At 45.5% G+C, this 19,722-nt stretch overlaps 1 protein-coding gene across 1 annotated transcript in view; it reads left to right on the top strand.

The window, feature by feature from the left end:
- Positions 1 to 19,722, top strand: part of NSD1 (nuclear receptor binding SET domain protein 1) — a 49,513-nt gene that overhangs the window by 1,403 nt on the left and 28,388 nt on the right. Inside the window, 8 exon segments of the mRNA XM_014947865.1 lie at positions 1,953 to 2,125; positions 4,139 to 6,713; positions 10,194 to 10,315; positions 10,463 to 10,745; positions 12,581 to 12,690; positions 13,782 to 13,851; positions 14,641 to 14,759; positions 19,440 to 19,583. Coding sequence (XP_014803351.1) covers positions 1,953 to 2,125; positions 4,139 to 6,713; positions 10,194 to 10,315; positions 10,463 to 10,745; positions 12,581 to 12,690; positions 13,782 to 13,851; positions 14,641 to 14,759; positions 19,440 to 19,583 — 3,596 coding nt within the window.

Here is a 19,722-nt window from a genome sequence, read left to right as displayed (position 1 = left end):
TTTTTTTTTTTTTTTTTTTTTTTTTTTTCCCAAGCAGTCATCAACTGGGAGCCCTCTGCTATTTCTCTAGAGACACGAAGTGCCTTTTCCTACATTGTGCTCACGTCATCCCCAAGTCTGGTTGCTGTAGTTGTCTTCCGTGCTGTTTCTCCACCTTCCCCTTCATTCTTTAGGAAGCATTCATCCTGATTCTAGATAATACTGAGCGTGCTGTTTTAAATAGTCCCTTTTGAGATCTCAAATTCCTATTGAAGATGTTGCCAGAAGATATGCCAGACGAATATTCTCCCCTCACATCCTCCCCCATGAAATTTTGGACAGGATTTAATGTCTGTAGCTGTCCAATAATCTCCTCTCAGCCTGTGTATGATGATTTCTAATAAAAGAATTCTGCAGGGAGGAAACATGCTGTTAACAAATTCCAGCAAGGTCTGATCTCCAGCTACGTGATAGACTCTCCCTCCCATCGTGTTTTATCCATGTTCAAACCAATAGAGCTCTGGGGAAAATTTCATTTTCCAGTTGTAGCTCTATGTAACCTGCTCATCTCCCCTCCCCGATGCCGAGGTGGCAGAGCGGGTGGATCTGAACTCTGACGTTTTTGGGCAGGGGAAGCTGCTGGGTCTCTCTGTGCACTGTAGGAAGCACGGTCCTCCTGCCTTGGCTCTCCTGTTGCCAAGGGAACAAGCCCTTCAAAACAAGACAGGTCGCTTCAAACTCATCACTTGCACAAAACCCTCTTCTCTTGGGTTTGAGGCATGATGTTCTGTTTAAAGCAGTTTTCCTTTTCTTGGCAAGCTCTTGACTTGAAGATTTTTGGAGCTGGAAGATTGAGACTCAGTGGCTTGAGTCCCAGTGCTGTGAACGGGATGGATAAAGTCTGTCATCTTTGCCCTTGGTTTGATGTTGCCCTGGTCACCTGGGACTGCCTCTTGGGGTCTTGATCAGAATCTCAATGTCGGCAGCTCTAAAGGCCGGGCTGCTGCACTGTGCTGGCACTGGTGGAAGAGGCAGCACAAACCAAATGGGCTATCACATCTAGGCTATGTGTTCAGAGGGTGAAGGTAGCACACATTGCAGCGAAATGCAGGGGGGAGTTTATGTCCCTTGTTCAAGCCTTGTTCGCTCTGTTCTAATGCCTGTAACCTGTCCTTTTTCACCAGCACACCCAGTACTGGTTCAGTTCCTAATTGTACCATGTCTGTTCAGCATTCTTACACAGAAAGCACCTTCGTAAAATCTTTGATTGTGCCCTTGTGACTGAGTTTCTTTTGCTCAGCACCTTTGTGCCCAAAGTATGGAGATACTCATTACAACTAACACTTTGTCATGTTGGACCAGACCTTGTAGAGTGTCCGTGTGTACTTACTTAAACACTGCTGTTAATGTTTTATGTCCTGAATAAGAGTTTGGTAAGAAAGCATTGAACAAGATGGGTTATATCGTGGTGGGGGAGATTTGACTTGTGTGAGTAAATCCTACCCAGAAGGATGCCGTTTCTGGGTGTTGCTGGCACGCTTGCCTTTTCCCAACGGTCAAGTGAAGTGGACTGTTTAATCATTAATCAGGGAGTAGCAAAAAAGAAATGTCCAGCCTACTGTGTTGTGTTTCTCAGGGAAAGAAATATTTGGATAGTTTTGCGATTATTTTTTTTGTATAGCCAAACTGTAGTCTTTGCTCTAGGGAGATGACCCATCTTAAATCTGTTAATCAGTTGTTCGTAAGAAAAAAACCCCATAATTTAGAAATAGACAGTAGCAACACAGAACATAAACAGCAGAGCTCAAAGGAGTCTATCTTAGTTCTGACTAGAAATCCCCAGAACCGGCATTCATGTGGGTATGTTATAAGCAAAAAGTACTGGCAAATTGTTACCACTTCCTGTGATTCTTTTTGTGTGTCTTTCTTTTGTTATATGTGAGGGGTTAATTCTGTTAAATTTCTCAAAATAGTTTCCAATCGGAGACCGTACCGAGAGTATTATGTGGATGCCTTAGGAGAACCTTCAGAGAAAACCTGGGTTGCTGGGAAAGCTATTGTCCTCTTTGAAGGAAGACATCAGTTTGAAGAGCTGCCTGTTCTTCGGAGAAGAGGAAAGCAAAAGGAAAAAGGCTACAAACATAAGGTGAAAGAACTGTTTTCTCTTAATATGTTTTTGATTCTTTGAATCTGCACAGTACAAAGTATTCCTTTATGCCTGGAATTGCACTTTGACAGCTTTCTTCTGTGACAGTGACTACAGCAACACTGCCAGGGAAGTGGTTCTTTGCATCCTTACAATGAGCATAGTTTATAAGCTGCCAGGAGTTTCTAGGCTTCCTTTTATGTCGGGGTGTGGTTTGCTGCTTTTATTGCCCCAGACAGCTCTGAGAGGCAGAGGAGTCAGGTCTGTCAGCAGCGCAGCCCTCTCCTGATGTGTATTACAGCGGGCTTCGAAATAACTTCCTGCGCTCTCTGGCAGCCTCTTTTGGCTGATCTGAAGCAGAGGTGGAGTTGCACGCTTCACTAGATCACTGAGTGAGATAAAGCAGTGGGGTTTTTAGCCCTGCTTCAGTAATTCTCTTTATAGAAACCTGCTAGGACTTATAATTTGACTTGGAAAACGCTTTGTCAGTGAGCCTGTGGGAATGAGTTTTGTGGCTCATCGCGTCATCTCCGTTTCCAAACATAACAATTTGGAGCAATTGTAGCCAGTATAATGTAATGTGACACAGGGGTCTGGTCTACATCTTAAGGAAGGTGACTGAAGAAATGAACTTTTTAGGATTGCTGAAGTGAAGAAGTGCAGAGGCCACTGCATTACTGTAGGAGAGCAGATAGTCATACTAGGCAATGGTGTCTGTTTTTTCTTACCTTTTTTCCAAAAAGTTTATTACCAGTTATGTACTTAACCTATGTTAATGTAAAACCATCAGATTAAAAGTGCTCTTGCAGATGTGAGTCCCCAGGTGTAATGTTTCATTTGGTTTTCCTTTTCCAAGTCATGTTTGTTATCGTCTTGAAGGAGTTCTCTCCTTGTGTGCCCAGCCCTTAACAACTAGTTACGTGCTCCTGAGTAACTTTTCTTATCCTGGAAGTGCTGCACAGGTAGAATTTAGCTATATGTATGCTCCTATATGTAAATGGTGGTGCCAGTGTGGCTGCAGTAGAGGGAATCAAGTGGTTTTTCCTCACATAAATGTTTAGATTTGCATCCCTGGAGGCCAACACCTGATGCAAAGCTGAGAGTTTTTGGCTGGTTTGCTATCAGGCTCCACACAATTATTTTTTTTTAATCTGCTGAGATTTTGTTGGTGTGGTTTTCTTTTTAAAGGAAAAGTGTCAAAAATTTGAGTTGTTCCTCCTGCCTTGGAATTGATTTTGATTTTAGGAGCAGTTGTGAAGCATTTGATTGGCTGTTATGCAGATTAAAAACTACACGTGCAGATAAGAAGCAAGTTTCTTGCTGGTTTTAGGTGTTAGCAGAGGTTCCTGTCCAGTGTGCACCTTTTTTATACTGAAGGTACAGGGTTAAAGCTGGGAAGACTTCTCATTAACAGATGTCTTGAATTTGGTAGAGTACATTTTAGGTGGGTGTGTGAATCTCATGTTTGTACCAAGGTAAGGTGGTGGAGAGGGAAGATTGAATTGTGCTCTGAGTTCAAAGGGATGCAGGGAGAATCAAGAATGAGCAAAACAAACAAGTCCACTCAAATATTTTGAGGAAAACGATGCTGTGTTTGCCTTGAGAGGCTTGTTGGCTGTTGGTTTGTGTTTCTGTGCCGGGGTCCATACCATTTACATTCCCTTTTACAGGCTGTTGTGTTCAGGGTGTCGTTCGATGCCAGGACATCTGGTTCCTGGGGAACCTGTGCTTACAGGGACCTTTTTTGCTGTTTTGGGAATGCACAGGGATTTTTATTAGGCTCAGCAGGAGTGCAGGGTATTTACCCAGGGGCAGTGTTTTCTGTGTCTACTAGGTACAATCTCTGGGAATCCACGTGATTGTCTTAGAAGAGGCAAAATGCAAGATTGTTGCGCTGTTCTGTGCCTTATGCACCTGAATCTCACATTTGTCTTGTTGGTTACCCACTCAAATCTTTTCTTTCTCTTTTTTTTTTTTTTTTTTTTTTTTTTTTTTGTCTCCCCCAACTTCAAGGTTCCTCAAAGATTTATGGCTAAATGGGAAGTCAGTGTTGGGCAGGCAGAAGACATTCTTCTCGGGGGGCCAGAGGATCAAAAGTGCAGCCAGAACTCCAGTGAGCTGGACAGCGAGAAGGAAGGACATTTGGAATACTATGCCAATGGCCCTGGAGCAGAAAGGGACAGGCAACTGAACGGCTGTTTTAAATCCTTGGCGTTTGACTCCAGACACCCGGCCAGTGAAAAAGGAAGATTGCACATTAAGCCACATATGAAAAAAAGCTCTGACAGCAGAAAAAGGACTAGAGTAAAAAAGAGTGGTGCAAGAGGGGAAGCATCGAGGGGAGAAATCAAAGAAAAAACGCCAGAGAGCATAGTTAGAAACATGATTGTTGGGGACCTACCAGATAAACATGCGTCTCATGAACTTAGCCAGATTGCCAACAGCCTGACAGCATCCAACAGCACCAGGGAAAACCATTTGATTTCCTCTTTTGGAGAAAGACGTTTTGAAAAGACACCTTTGAAACCAGACTATGAGAATCGTAAAAGTGATGCTCTGAAGAACACTCTCCAAGGGGATTTGTTTTCCAGCGCATCTTTAGAGAGAGAGAAGAGCTCCCTGGGCATTTTGTGCAGTTCCAAATTACAAATACACTATTCTGCATCTGATGCTGGTATTGAGAAAAAGGAAACTGAATCAGACTCATCCTCTTCCCTCTCAGATGGTGGGAACAGTGATGTAGATACCATGGACCAAAGTTCAGAGAGAGCCTCTAGTGCTCTTGAAGTTAGTGATTCTTCAGATAAAGTGGAGAAGGAATTTCCTATGACGTCAAGTGGAAACATTAAACTTTCCATGTATCTTTCTCCGAAGAGCAACAGAAGGGCCAGGAAGAAGTCGTACAGAGATCGCAAACCTCTGGGAGGTTCGGTAACCGGCAGACTTGATGCTGAATTTGCAGATCGGGAGCTTGAAGTAGGCTTCTCTGATGCTGAGATGTCATTGACAGCTCTTGAGTGCTCTTCAGATGTGAGAAATGACAATCTTTCCTTAGCAAACAAGCACACTACTCCCCAAAGTGTTTCCAAGGACAGCTCCTGGCCTGCTGTTGCAAATCAAGCGATCTTAAAACCGAAAACCATGAAATTGCCCCGAATCAGGAGTATAAAATGCAAACATAAAGAAAAAGTTGCTGGATTGGAGCCTTCTCTTGCAGAAGAGGAGGGTGGTGTGAATCGCTGCTCTTCTGATACCAAAGGTTTCTCTGGCCTTCAGAGAGATTCTCTTCAGAGAAGCGGAAAAGTTGATGGTCAGAAACTGTTAAACAACATGCATGAGAAAACCAGGGATTCTGCTGAAATAGAAACGGCTGTGGTGAAACATGTCTTGTCAGAGCTGAAGGAACTGTCTTACCGGTCCATGAATGATGATGCTAGTGACTCTGGCACTCCAAAGGCCACAGTACCTTTACTTTTCTCTTCCGCCTCTGGCCGTTTGCCTATTGAGCCAGATTACAAATTCAGCACCTTGTTAATGATGTTGAAGGATATGCATGACAGTAAGACAAAAGAGCAGCAACTGATGACTGGTCAAAATATAGTCCCATTTCGAAATACCAGCACAGCTGATGGTTCTGGAAGCAATTCTGCAAGTGGTCTGAAGTCCTTGTCTATTGTAGGTCCCCCATATAAACTAGAAAAAAATGGAGATTGTGTCCAGGAAACAGTAAATCCAAACTCTGCTGTAAGCAACTCCTCATTTTCACGCAATCCTCCAACCAAGTTGACGGGGATTGGTACTAGTAAAAGGGAGCCTGCGAGTACTGCTGTTTCTGGGACAAATGGCACAAATTGTGTGCCCAAACGCAACTGTTCAAAATCTAAGCAGTCTTCAAAGCTTGGAGATAAAACAGTTTCAAACAGAAAGGACTTAAAACCAGGAGGGCCAAGTAAGTTGCTAAGTCGGTTATCCCGAGATTCAGGAGAACATGCATTCCGCGTTCACGGTTCGGTTCCCAGTCCTCTAGGTAATGAGGCGGAAGATGCTGAGAGGAAAGAGTCTGTTGATTTAACAGAACATTCAACTGATGAAGACTCTGCCTGTTTATCTGATGACAATTTAGATCGTATTGGAAGGAGACCTGAAGCTGGTAGAAATATTGAGAGCTGCACTTCCGCTGAAAATGGGGAGAGTCCAGACTTGGATTCAGAGGCAAATAGTGAGAGCTCTCTTGGTGATGAGTCTAATGATGTAAATCACGTAGCACCCAAAAAGCGGTGGCAGCGTTTTAACCAAAGCAGTGCTAGATCTAATAAGCACATCAGTAGATCTAGGGATCAAGGAAACTTGGAGAGTGCCTTTGGCCTGAATTCTCGTGGCTTTTCACTGAAGGGAAATGAGTGCTTGGGACGTAGGCATTCCCCGCATTCAAAGGTGCTTGAGGGAGACCTGACAGATCAGGACTGTGAGAATCGTTTAGACTTAGTTGAGAAACGTTTGAATGTGTGTGGTAAGCCAAACAACAGTGTGATGGACTCAGAAACAGAGCTTGGCAACTTTGCTCCCCAGTCTGAATTCTCTGCACAAGGTAAGGGAGCTGGACTTGCGCCAGAGTGTGTATTTATATACATTTTATACATTTTCATTTAAAGCATGAGTTGGGGCTGTTTAACAAGATGGAGGTGTAAACATCTGAGCTGAAGAAAACGTGATACCTTTTGGGTTCTCTGTAAGCACAGAGAACAAAGAAGGCAGAGCAATTGTGGGATTTTGCTTGGCTTTTTGGTCAGAAAGTTTAAATATATTGCAAATCATTAGTTCCTCCACAATGAAAGGTAAAATGAGCATCCTTCTAAGTTTAAGATTTTTTTTCTTTAGACTTATACCTACATAATGTGTTGCTTAGAGCCAAGTGCTTGATGTTAGCTGGATAGATCAGCCTAGAAAGTTGTGGGAAACTGAGCCTCAATGGATGCTCTTTTTTTTTTTTACCTTCTGTTGCTGTTTGACATAGAGTTTGTCTTCAGTTTGTTCTGTAGGATTTCAACAAGACAATGTTTGGGGTGGTTTTTTGCATTTTAGTGTGGAATTTTATTAGCTGCTAATTGGGGAACCCCACAGATTTCCTAATTTATGTCTCTGGTGTGGCTGCCTGAGGGGTGAAGGAGAGAAGAGGGGGAAACTGCCAGGGAGGCTGGGCTGGGTCTGGAAGATGGCAGGCAGAAGTAAGGCAACATCTCTGGAAGGGAAATGATCAAGGAAAGAGGAGTCTTCCTTCTGTGTGTGTGTGGAGGGAATAGGTCCGGCAGAACTATGTTCAGCATATGCTACCCTCAGGCTTCTGGGAAAGCTAACCTTACTGAACAACAACAAAATTATTTTTTTAACATAAATTTCACTACACTAAATTGCTCCAATCATAATTGCAATATCATAATTTAATATAACTTGACAGAATTTTGAACCTCTCTACATTTTTTCACTTGCGTGTTCCCTCGTGCACGTCGTGGTGTGTGTGTTTTGCTGTTGGTGGTTGCTGGAGGTTTCCTGCACCTCTGTTTGAGCGTGGAAAAGGCAGCTCCTGGCACAGTGGTCATAGGAGCTGCCCAAGGCAAGTCACAGCAGGCACAGAAAACGAGCCCAGAGGGTGTAATGCACGGGGTAAAAGTTCTGGTTTGAAACCATGACAAGCTTAATAATTCACTGACTCCTCTGGCTGTAGCTGTGTGGTTTTGAGGATTTAAGCCTTCACAGAGCAGGCGAGAGGATGTGCGTTGTTCTGGGGCTGTCGAGGCTCTGCTGCAGGAGTGTCACAGCCTGACAGGGAACTGTCGAGGCTCTGCTGCAGGAGTGTCACAGGGAGTGACAGGGAGTAAGTTCCTCATTTGCACTAAGATGCAGCCAGGTTCTCAGGGTTTCACGATGATTTTTGCAATTGAAGCATCCCTACATGTTGCTATGTGAGATGAAGATGCAAGTCTACAGAGAGAGCTAGAGAAGAGCTGCCAAGAGGTAGTAATGTTGAGAGGAGAGGAGCGCAGAGCAGTCCTGGTGCTGCACGCAAGGATGCAGCGAGGGCCTGGTTTGCTTGTAAAAGTGACAGATCGGCAACCTCAGTGTAATCTAATTCCCCTGCCCTAAATAGCACGTGAGCCTTGAAGCACACCTGAAGCTTACCAATATGAATTTGCATCAGGGAGGCACTCTGTGTGTGAGGAGGAGCTGTCTGGCTGCTGTAACACCCCTAGTGTGCTGGCGGGAGTGAGTAAACCTCTAAAGCCATCAAAAGCCCATTTTGTAAATCAGCCTTCCGTTTATATCAGGGAAGGGCAATTACATAGCAAGTGGGATGATGCTGGAAGTTACACTAACTGCAGCTTACAGAAGAGAAGGAGTTGCCTGTATTGGTGGCTGGTGCTTTGAGAAGACGTGGCTAACCCTTGTCCGCAGCAGGCAGAGTATCAGTGTAGGAGATCACACAGATTGCAGTCACAACTGTGTAATTTCCTCTAAACTCTATGTAAAAAGTCTTCATCATAGTTGAATGGCAACATTTGGCATATTTTTGCTACAAACTTTGTGGTGTGAGCTAGAGCAAATAAGGCAGAAGTGAAGATTGGTGGAATTTGCTGACTTAAAACATTTTTATAATTAATAGTTTCATCAGGTACGTGATTTACCACTGTCGGTCAGGCTGCCTGTGGGATTCTTGTATGGGATTTGCTCTGGGGAAAAAAATAATAATGCAGTTAAGGCAGGCCTTCTGGCACAGTGCTGTGCTCTGCTGTGTGGCTTTGGGGCTCTAAATAGTTGCCCAGTGAGGATACTCAGCCTATAACTGGTTATGTGCTGAAATGTGTATTTCACCCAGACACCTGTGCAGAATGTTAACAGAGGCTGAAAATAGCTGTGTTTGAGAAAGTTGTTACTTTCTTCTCTTTTAGCCAAGTTTGACGTTTTCGTGCTTGTTTAACCACAAAGCCACAATAAAGTGTAGCAATCTTGTCCAACATCCCTGTTCTGAAGTGTTGCACTGGAATGCTTTGTTATAAAATGTTTCCGTTTTAAAGAAGAAAAAGCCACCTCCTACACAATGAAAAGAAGCAAAGAGGATATTTATTGTTTGTTCCTAAACTTCCCAGAGACCACAAATGTTTCTTGTGACTGGGAGAAACCTTTCAATGATACTATTTAATAATTTTGAAAACTAATAAAGGGGGAAATTCAGCAGTATTCTGGGAAGTGAGAAAAAGACATAAACTTGCATCATCTTGCTTTTGTAGCTTGCTGAGCAGAGATGATGTAGAGCGTTGGGGCTCTTTTTTGGGGTGGTATAGCTTGGGTGGATAGGTTTATATCGAGGAAGTACCTGTTACTGGGTTTCCCTTGCGATGGTGCAGTGTTGTGCAAACAAAAGACATCTGAGCCCTGAAGAGCCTGCAGTCGCTGGCGAGGACTGTTCGCTCCGTGGTCTCATTGTGGAATCTATTGTCGGGAAGCAAAGGCAATAAATGGGCTTGCAGTAGCAGATGGGGAATACAAAGCTCTTGTGGTATATACAAAAATATACCAGGGAGGAGGGGAAGGGAAAGAGTTAGGCTTATGTGTTACTAGTGAAACTAGTGACTGAACCGTGTTACAGGAAAACAGTATTTTACCATGCCCCTGCATTAAAACTGAGGGAGTTTGGGTTAAAGCAAAAGTAGCAGGATGAGTCTGAGTTGCTAATGGACTTGGGTTTTGGTAAAAGTACTGCAAGAAGGTTAGATGTACTTTGGCTAAGAAAGGAACCTCTCAGTCAGGAATCTGGTGGTTTTTGATTTCTTATCTGAACTGTTTGAAGTCCCTTAGGTCCTTAAAAATGCCACCTGCCATGTCAGGATTGTGGAAAATAGAAAGCTCAAAAAATTATAAGGCTGTATCAAAGAGAAAGAAGTGGCAGGGCTCTTTCCACATGGAGCCTCTGGAAGAGAAGGCAGGAGAAGCTGTTGTCTACAAATCATGAGGAGAATTTTGTCTTGTGATCATCTCAGAAACACAGTCTTGAAGCTGCTTTTCTTTTTCTTAGTACATTCAGAGAGGAAACGCCTTAGAAAGCCAAGTAAACGGCTTCTGGAATATGCAGAAGAATATGATCACTTATTTGCACCCAAGAAAAAATCAAAGAAGGGCCAGGAGCAATTGCAAAAGGTGGGTGAAGGCTAATGTGCTCTTTGTGGTTATTACTCTGGAGCTCTGGTCTGTGTGCTTTTGATGTGTTGTTGCTGTCTGAGTGTTGTTGCTGTGTGTGGTGCTGTGCAGGATGAATGTTTTCACCAACATGTTTCGCTGTGCTAGGTGAATTCTGTGGTGAGGTCTGAATTTGAAGGAGGTCTTCCTGCACAATGCAGTCCTGAGGGAGACACCCAGCGGGGACAGAGTTCTTTGGTTTCAACTCCATCTTCAACCAAAGAGTCCCCTCCCGTCCTTGAAGCAGAGTGCTCCTTTTCAGAACTAGGATCCCATCCCACTGATCAACGTCTAGAAGAACGTTCAGACTTTCCAGAGCTGGTGTTGTCTTCCTCGGATGTCTCTGAAGTTTCTGCTTCTCCAGATGCAGAAGAGAGATTCTTGAAATCAGGTGAGAGATTGTGTGATTCTGCTGCTGTAAGTGAACGTGTTCAGTGGAAATTGTTGCTTCAGTCAGAGAGAAAAGGTTAGTAGCTGTCGATCTGTTAGTTTGGTTTTGCTTTGCTTCATTCAGTGACCATTCCTGGTGCCAGGAGGTGTCAGAGAGCAGATGCAGTGGGTGACCCAGTGGCCTGGATGATTACACTGACACTTTTAGCTTTCTGTAGTGTATGATGGTCTCCTTAGGTCCTGGCACAGAACACCCCTTTGTCCAAATGAAGAAAATCACAACTCCTTCCTTGCCATCTGTGCTTGCAAACAGTGGCATTCCTTTAGCTTGAAGGTCTCTTGCTGCTGTTAAAACCCTTTGGGTGAAGGCTGCTGTGCTGAGGTTGATATGCAAAGCCTGATCTGCATAGCTTTTGGGGTAACCTTTTGCTCTCCTCATGAGCTCAGGGAATTGTAACGCAGAAATCCCTCTGGAAACTTTTTTTTTTTTTTTTTCTTGGAGGTTCTAAGGATCTACAGAAATTGTCAGAGTTTTGTACGAGCAGCAAGCTAGGGTCTTAACTTTCAGTATAGAAAGAACGAGTGTGGTCTGACAGACTTTCCCCCTTTCCAACAGTCAGTATTAGGATCTACTTTGCAGTACATTCATTCTCTGATAGTGTCTAAAGACTTGTTATAGAATCATAGAATCATGTCCAGGGTTAAAGCCCTGGTGGTCTGGTTGTGCTAACTTGGAGGGAACGCTCTTCTGCTCAAAAGGGCCTATGGTCAAAAAAAATTAAACCAAACAGGCAGAGAGGTATGGTCACTGGGAGGTCAGTTAGCCTGTTATGTTTGAGGGTAGAGGGATTGCCTTTTTGGGGGCTTGTGGATGTCAGATGGAAAGTTGGAGAGGACTAAAGGAGGAAAAACTGGGGATGTGAACCTGAGGTTGGAGATGCAGGAAAATAGTAGATGGTGCAGCAGTGGGAGCAAACGTCCAGTATGCAGAGGTTGCAAAGCTCCATCCCCTCCTGACAAATCTCACCTCTTGCTGAAGCAGTCAGCAAGAATCCAAGCTGTGGACAGAGGCTTACCTTGAGAACGATGCTGTGTTGTCCCTTCATGAGGCTTCTGATGCATAAGCACACATGCAGAGGTGTGTGTCATAGTGAGGACACAGCCAAGGCTGATAAAGCAAGCAGATGAACGGGGTGGGACGGGTAGCAGGCTGTTCTGTGGAGTCTTGCACTCATAGCATCATTTCCTGGGGGTTAATTTTATACTGTTTACAAAATAAGTGTGGATGAGTCCAGGTCTTACCAACTTGTTACCTACTGAGTGGCAGCAAAAAGGATGGGTAAGAAACGGTCCAAGTTACAGCTAGTTAGGGGTGTCTTTTCCCAGGTAGTTTTAACCAGGAGTGTGTCCTTTAGCCTTTTCTCTATGTGCAGCGTGGATGGTGGTGTGACTGGTGTGGGAGTGGAAGCAGGGCTGTATTTGTCAGTGGTAGGACTGGCTTACGCAGATCAAAGCGGTCGGGAAATTACGATCTGAATCACACCGTCAAGATGTGTTACCTCCTGGCATTAACTTCATAGTCTGCCTTCTGTGGGTGGATTTTTACATTGAATATTGAGGTATGCCTGAAGGTCATGGCAGACTGAGGCCCGTTTTTGTCAAAGTTGTACAGAAACAGGTAATTGGCATCTCTGCCCAAGGAGTTTATGATCCCAAAGACAGGGTGAAGCAAATTGATTGTTTTGTACTGTTGGCTGGTGTTTTCTTAATGGTGGTCTTAGTCTGGCTGAAGAGAATAAAACCCCTGTTTGTCTAATGTGAAGAGTTTCATTGCAGGAAACTTCGAAAGCAAGCGTCAGAGGAAGCCCACTAAAAAGCTCTTGGAATCCAATGATTTGGACACTGCCTTTATGCCAAAGAAGGAGGAGTGGACTCCCCCAAAGAAGGTACTTTCCTTCCAGCTCGTTTGAAAGCCAGATAGAAAACGAGTCCAGACAGCAGACCAGGCTGAATGAGACACACAGTACAATGGGATGTGGGTTTTTTTGTTGGCTGTGGCCCAGGAGTGAAGGTCCACCCTTCCCAAAGGTGCTGGTTGCCGTGTTATGATGAAGAATTTTGCTGAATACAGATGTGTTCCCCACCCCTCCCCTCTTGTAATGGGGATTGGGTGGTTTTGGCTGGAAAAATCTTACCGCTTCATTGATTTATACGGAAAAGGGAGTCATCTGGATGCTGGCTGGGAAGGCATGAACAGAAATGTTCTGCGCAGAGGCTCTCTGTCACTGTGATGCTGTAGTGTAGCTTGAGCTTGAACCTAAGGCTTTCTCCTCTTCTGTCAGATTTCCTCTGAGCAGCATTTCCTTTGTTACCTTCCCAAGTGGGCTAGTGAATGGTATGTAAGTGCAGAGCTTTTAGCAGGATGGAGGCTTGAGTTGTACCACGTGTAGTATGCAGCGCTTGGTGGTGAATCTTAAATGAAAAGACAGACTTCTCTGTTAAAAACTCAATATTAAATGACACGGTTTGGAAAAAAGCAACTTGTAAAGAATTATTTAAAGTGATGTACTTGCACAAGACTCATTGGCACTGTTTCTAAGGTTGATTAATAATAGTTTTCCTCCTTGCCTTTTCCTCTCTGTGTGGCACAGTCTTAATACAGTTATCATGGTTGCAGTAATGCAGAGGGTAGTGTATTTCAGTCTTAAGCTTCATAAAGCCAGAAGAGAGTCTCTCTTCCCAGCAGCTTACAGGGTGTTAGCAGCCTTTCTGGGAGAGCTCAGGAAACAGCGAATGATGCTGGTGAGCGCAAGACACGGCAGACTCAGCGTTCCCCCCTGCCCAGAGAATCACTTTTCCATGTGGGATCTATCACACTCACAAAACAAATGTTGTATAGAATCTCTAATCATTGATGAATTCATGACCTGAACTGTAAGTTAGACATGGCCGTCATTCATAAAGGCTCTTGAGTGGCTGAGGAATGTGCATCTCTCTGATTTGCATCTGGTGACTTGACTCTGTTGTGTGTTTGTAGGGCACTGGCCCTTCGGAGAGCGATAGCTCTGAGCTCTACTCACCAGCCCACTTCCCAGACCTGGGAGAAGGTAAGTGAAGGCAGGGCTGTTGGGGGTGGGCTGTTGGGGGTGGGCTGTTGGTGACATTTGGATCACTGCCTGTGGCTTTGTGTGTGAGGGCTTTGTGTGTCCTGGGCTCTCAGAGCACACTTGCTGCAGCTGAGGCAGTTTAGCAGCAGAAATAGGTACCAAGTTTGTTTACCCAAGGTACTGTTATGTTGCTGATTTCCCTATGCAAAGTGGAGATGGTGGGCTCATAATTTCATGAGAAGATGTTCTCATGCATGTCTGGGTGCTTTAAGGAAACTGATCAGCACAGGTCCTGTACCAATACGCTGTCTTTTGCCTGATGACATGCTGTGACCAGGCTTAACAGTGGCTGCCCTGTCCCATGGACAGTTGTGCAGCTGTGTCATACTCCCTCCCCGTCTGCCTTTATATCAGTTTTTGGTATTGACATGAGGAAGTCTTTGTTGCAGTGCAGTGGGAGGAGGTAGTTACCAACATTTGATAAGCAGTGTAAACTTTGTGTTGGTAGCATTTCTTCTTTTCTGCTGGGGTGCTGTCTCAGGAAAGTCAGCGATACTGTTCAGCAGCCTAGCAGAGGAAGCTTAAACCAGTATGATTTGGTGGTGCTCTGATGGGTGCAGGACAGAGGGCAGGCTGCCTGGAGGCTGGTACTGTCCCAGCCCTTATGCCCTCAAAGACAGTAGGACCCAGGCTGAAGCTCTCAGAAAAGATGTGGAACTTACTGGTGGCACCTGTAGCAAGTGAATTATTTCTGCATTTTTCTTGAGTGGTCTTTCTGTTGCATCCCAGCTTCTGAAAAGCTCTCGGAGAAGCAGCGGAAGCGGAAGAGACAGCGCCATACCTCTGCTGCAGTTCATTCTAAGAAGGAGAGAAATGAGGAGGGGCTGGGGGAGACCCCACACTCTGAGGTACTGTTGGATCTTTCTACCTGCTGTCATCCCTGTAACCTGTCTGCTACTTCCCAGGGCACTTGGCAGAGCCCAGGCCAGGTCATCTTTGGCTGCTGGTGTGTCAGTTGGGAGTTTGTCCCACTGACATGTCCCACGATGTAGTTGCATGAGCTGGGGTTCAAGCTGAAGACACCACCTTGATTTAGTAGCTATGTTGTGGTGACTGCTTAACTCGGGCTCAGTTTTTAAGCTGCTACTCAGCTAATTCTCCAGGAGAGAGAGGCTGTTCTGATCTGGTGGAACCAGGTTTTGCCTGGCATTTTGCTTTGCACCTCAAAAGGTCTAGCTGCTGCAAAAGGTCTTCTCTGGTGATGGTGGGAATCTTGCCCTTTTACACACCGGTATGAAGCACAAGCACTAGACTGTGGACTTCAACCCCTTCTTCCTTGTGCCTGTGCACAGCAGGGCGAGATGAGAACCACGTTGGAGGGGATGGGGGGGACTGTCCGTGACCGCTCACAGCAGCCTCTGATTACATTCTGCCATCAGCAGAAAGGGGTAATTGGGGCAACTCCCTTCTACTGCATCCCAGCACAGTTGGTGTACAAATATCTCTGACAAGCACATTTTGCCTTTTAGGAATGAGCCAGGTATCACCAAGTGTAGGGGAAGCAAGACTTTTCCTGGGAGAGGCGGGACACCTCTGGGCCTCTCACCATCGCCTCTCACTTCCAGTGGCCCAGGTTCAGCAGCAGGCTGTTCTGTCAGGATAGTCAGTATGTATTTCAGGAGCTAATTATAGACATATATTGTTATATTTGTTGTTGTTATACAACTTCCAGGAGAGCACAAACCTCACACCACTTTCTGAGCAGCACCAGCCACCCTGCTACTACTGCTTTTTGAAAAGGGCGTTTATGATGGGGATGATAAAGTGGGAAAGTGGGGCAATACCCGTGGGCCATGCAAGCCTTCCTGTGAGGGTGTTGGTGCTCTTTCTAAACCGTGCTCATCTGGAGTCATATTTTGAAGAAGCCTGTACAAATATCTCTGCCAATGCTGGGGGGCAGTTAATGCTGTCTGCTGTTAAGCACCTACCGAAAGACTGGCTCAGCTCTGAGGCAGCAAATTTTCTGTGAATCTTTTTTAGGGAAGAGAAAAGGGGCAATTCAGAGCAGCTAAGTAGCTAGGCTATGGCTCTGAATCTTGCACCCACCATTCCCTGCAGAGGAAGCCCAGGGAGTCTTAACTGCCTCCACCCTTGGACATCTGTGTTGAATACCTGAAGTTAGGTATGGTAAACCATGTCAAAAAAGGAGGGGGGAAAAAAATGGCAATGCTTGGCACCTTTTGCCAGCATCCATTTCTCTGTAATTGTGTCTCGAGCCACTGTGGTGAGAGTATTCTCCCTTGGCTTAGGTGAGTGCACAGATGCTGGTGAGTATTGGAGTGCTATGGAGATGCAGTTGTGTTTTCACATGGAATTTGGACCACTCTGGTCCCCAAGTGACTTACCACACACCAGGCAAGGAACTCCACTTTGTGCTGAATGGTGCTAGAAGAAATAGACAGTCTGATTATTCAGCACAGTGGAGCCCTGGATCCAGCTGCTTTCAGTGGAAAAGAGGGCAGAGGAAAGCTTGTCTGCCTGGGCTGAACTAAGCAGCTTTCTCTGTCCTTGCCTGTCTGTGGAGCCAGGAGTGCAAGTTCACAACAGCAGGGCAGCAAGAGGCTGAGAGAAGGGGATGGAAAATGCTGTTGAAATCTTTGTCAAGGTTGTGAGCCAAGGTCAGGCTGTGCCAAAGAACAGGCCAGGCTTTTGAGGATGTGCCAGAGAGAGCTCTGGAAGAAGACCCAAGATGAGACACCTGCCCTCTGTAGGAGGTATGTAGTTTTGCAGTGCTCATGCTGGATAGGGGAAGAAGGGGGAACAGTGTGACAGGTTCTTTTGAGTGATGTCCTCGAGTGGCAATCCCCTTCTCAGTGTTCACAATGCACGAGTATCTGGCCCTGCCTGTCCTGCCTTGCTCTGACATTCCCTTTCCTGTGCGGTTCTGGGACTGTTGATTAAAATAAAGCTAAGATCCTGGCGTGCAGATTGGCCAGCTGTTTGCAGAACCAAATAGGATGGGCTTAGGCTGAAAGAGCAGGGCTAGAGCATACCATGCCACGCTGGGTGGTGTGGGTCCAGTTGGTAAGACAGCATTGCTACTAGCAAATGCTTTCAGATCTGAAGAGGGAGTTGCTGGTTAATGTTCAATGACTTCTAGATGTGTGTTAGTCTCCTATTCCATTAAGATGTGAAACATGGCCTCCAGGGTTCAAACCAAGGAGTCCTAGCAGCCATGGTAGAAAGTGGTCAGAAGGATGGAAAGATGAAGCAGTTCTAAATCCCTCATACCTCTTTCTAGCAGATCTGAGGATGTTTCCGTCCCTCCCTTCCCCTCCCCCTGCTCCTTCCAAAGCACTATGTTGAGACCTTAGCTACAGCAGGAAACTAGTGCTGCTGGCCACAGGATGGGTGGGTGGTGCTAGCTCACCAGCACCCTGCCCCTCCTGACAGGGACCTCAGTGACCATGAGAGGGGCTGAGCTCACTTTGTGTCTCTAACACTGGGGCCCCAACATAAGCAGAAGCTATAGCTGCTGTTGTTTGCCCATACCAGTAGCTGATTAACCCTGCTCTTGTTCTTCGTTACAGTGACCCCTGCAACCCTGAGGTCACTGCTGAGCAGAGCAGAAGAGGGAGCAGCTGTGTAGGAATAGGAGAACCTGAGCTGTAAACAGTCCTTGGAGCGCTGGTCACCAGTGCTGCTCCTGGAGCATTCCAGGAGTCAAAGCGAGTGTTTGGGCCATAGGGCTGCCCTGCAGCAGATTAAAGAATTCCTAGCAGAAGTATCATAGCACTTAGTGATGGTCTTTTTACCGATGTCATAGGGACCTTTCCATTCCCTGTGCCAGGGTTATGTGTTAGGGTGGCAGCAGCTTAGTGCTCCTTATCAGTATTCCTGCAGGCTGTATCGCTGCCAACCTTCCAGCGAGACCGTGGTGATAGCCTGTGAGGTTGTAAACCCTATGGTATGTTGGACAGGCAGCAGCTTGTAGCTGGGACTTTACTGTTTTTGTGCTCAATAAAGGCAACTTAAACCCTTCATCTTTGTATTGTGTGCTTTAATATATCATCAGTGCACCTGTGCATCATTGCTCCACAGAAGGTGCATGGCTTTAGAATGTTACTGAATAGAAGCATACTGCTATATTCAAGGAATGGAAAAAAAAAAACCACAAAACAGGCAGAGGAAGCATCATTAACCGACCAGAATACCAGCTCCAGGTTCTTCCTGGATCTCACTTTAAGAGATCTTTGTCCTTGTTTTGCCCAGACTAATAATGTGTTCAGAGGGCATGCAGTTCAGCTTACAAGCTTTAGTAGCACCACAACTCAGACTGATACTTTCCCATACAGAAGGTGGTGCAAAGCTCCCTCTCGTGATCATTAGCTGGACACCTGGCACCAAGCAGGCTTGAAGGTACAAGAGTGATGGCTGCTGCTCCTGCCAGCACAGTCACACAGTTTGGGTCTGGGCATACACTGGATATGGCTTGGTGACCCAAGGAGGAACTGGCAGCTACACACGGAGATCACTTGGCTAACTGCAGTGAGCTGGGAAATTAAAAAATGGCAGAGTCCTTAAAATGTTCTTGCTCAAAGCATTTAGCTAAAGGCATGATTTGGTGCAGCATTAATGGCCTCTGGAGTGGCAGCTGGGGGTGGTGAGACTGCTGAAGTGTTGCCTAGGCTGTAAGCTGGCAGGGTGGCCTTTCCTAGCTCTTAGTCATCTGTCCTGACAAAAGTGACAGCAGTGCTGCCACGTGAAGCACCAGGACAGCAGTATTTTGTGGTAGAAACAAGTCTCTCTAGGATACCTACTGCTCTCTTTACTTCTAACAGTGTCTGGCCAGATCCCATGGGCACACCAAAAGATGTCCTTCCATCTTGAGAAGTCTTATGACAGGTCCCTGACTTGGCCCGTGAAGGTGCAGTTGGGCCTTTATCAATTGAAACCCATCTCTTTCACCAGTAGATGTTACGGACAGTGCTGTGATGCTCGTACAGGACAGATGTGATGAAAGACTCCCTGCTGCAGGCAGGATAGTGGTGTAAGTGCCCCACTGCACCATTCACTTCACTCTTGACCAGCTGGTCCAGACTAACACAGGCCTTGAGCACCCATGTGCCTATATTTTACATAGGTTGGGACAAGCTGAGACAAGTGTGGGGAAAAGTCTGGCTCATTTGCTGGGTAACAACTGCAATAAAGATTGTTTGAAGTTTTTCATTTGCATTTCCAGTGTAAGCAGACATCAGGATGCTTCTCACTATTCCAGACTACCTGATTTGTTTCTATAGAGGGCAAAACCTTTCTTCCTCAGCCATGACTCCTTCCTCAGAGAGGGGCTATGCACAGGAAAGTAATTGTGTTGAGTGTGTATTTTTTAATGATCTGGTAAACTAAGGGCTTTTTCCTTTCCTTTCTCATAAGTCTTTCGTTAGAACTGTGTGTGGGATGTTCTCTCCGGGGTGGGTAACATGCACAAACCAACTGCCAAACCTGTTATATGCTCAGTGGCTGAATTTGTAGTTTCCAAGTCAGGACAGGGATTACTGATAGCACTGATTCTGGATTTCTTTTTAAAGGGGGAGACATCGGTTCATGGGACTGCTACAAGCCCCAAAGAGGGTAATGAAGAAGGGTCAGAGAATGACCATGGAGTGCCTTCGTCCAAAAAGATACAAGGGGAGCGTGGAGGAGGAGCAGCTCTCAAGGAGAATGTGTGTCAGGTAGTGCCCTTGAAGAAATCTCTTTGAAACTTTACAGCTCTAAAGTGTTTTTGTGTAAGTTCTGGAACATGCTAGTGCCCCAGATAAGCCCAGGTAGCCTCAAGGCACTTATTGTAGAATGAACCAGCTTTTTGTGCCC

This window comes from Calidris pugnax, unplaced genomic scaffold (genome assembly GCF_001431845.1).
Source record: "Calidris pugnax isolate Ruff unplaced genomic scaffold, ASM143184v1 scaffold27, whole genome shotgun sequence".
Lineage (NCBI taxonomy): Eukaryota > Metazoa > Chordata > Aves > Charadriiformes > Scolopacidae > Calidris > Calidris pugnax.
The sequence above is the reverse complement of the archived record's forward strand: the minus strand, read 5'-3'. Positions and strand labels throughout refer to the sequence as shown.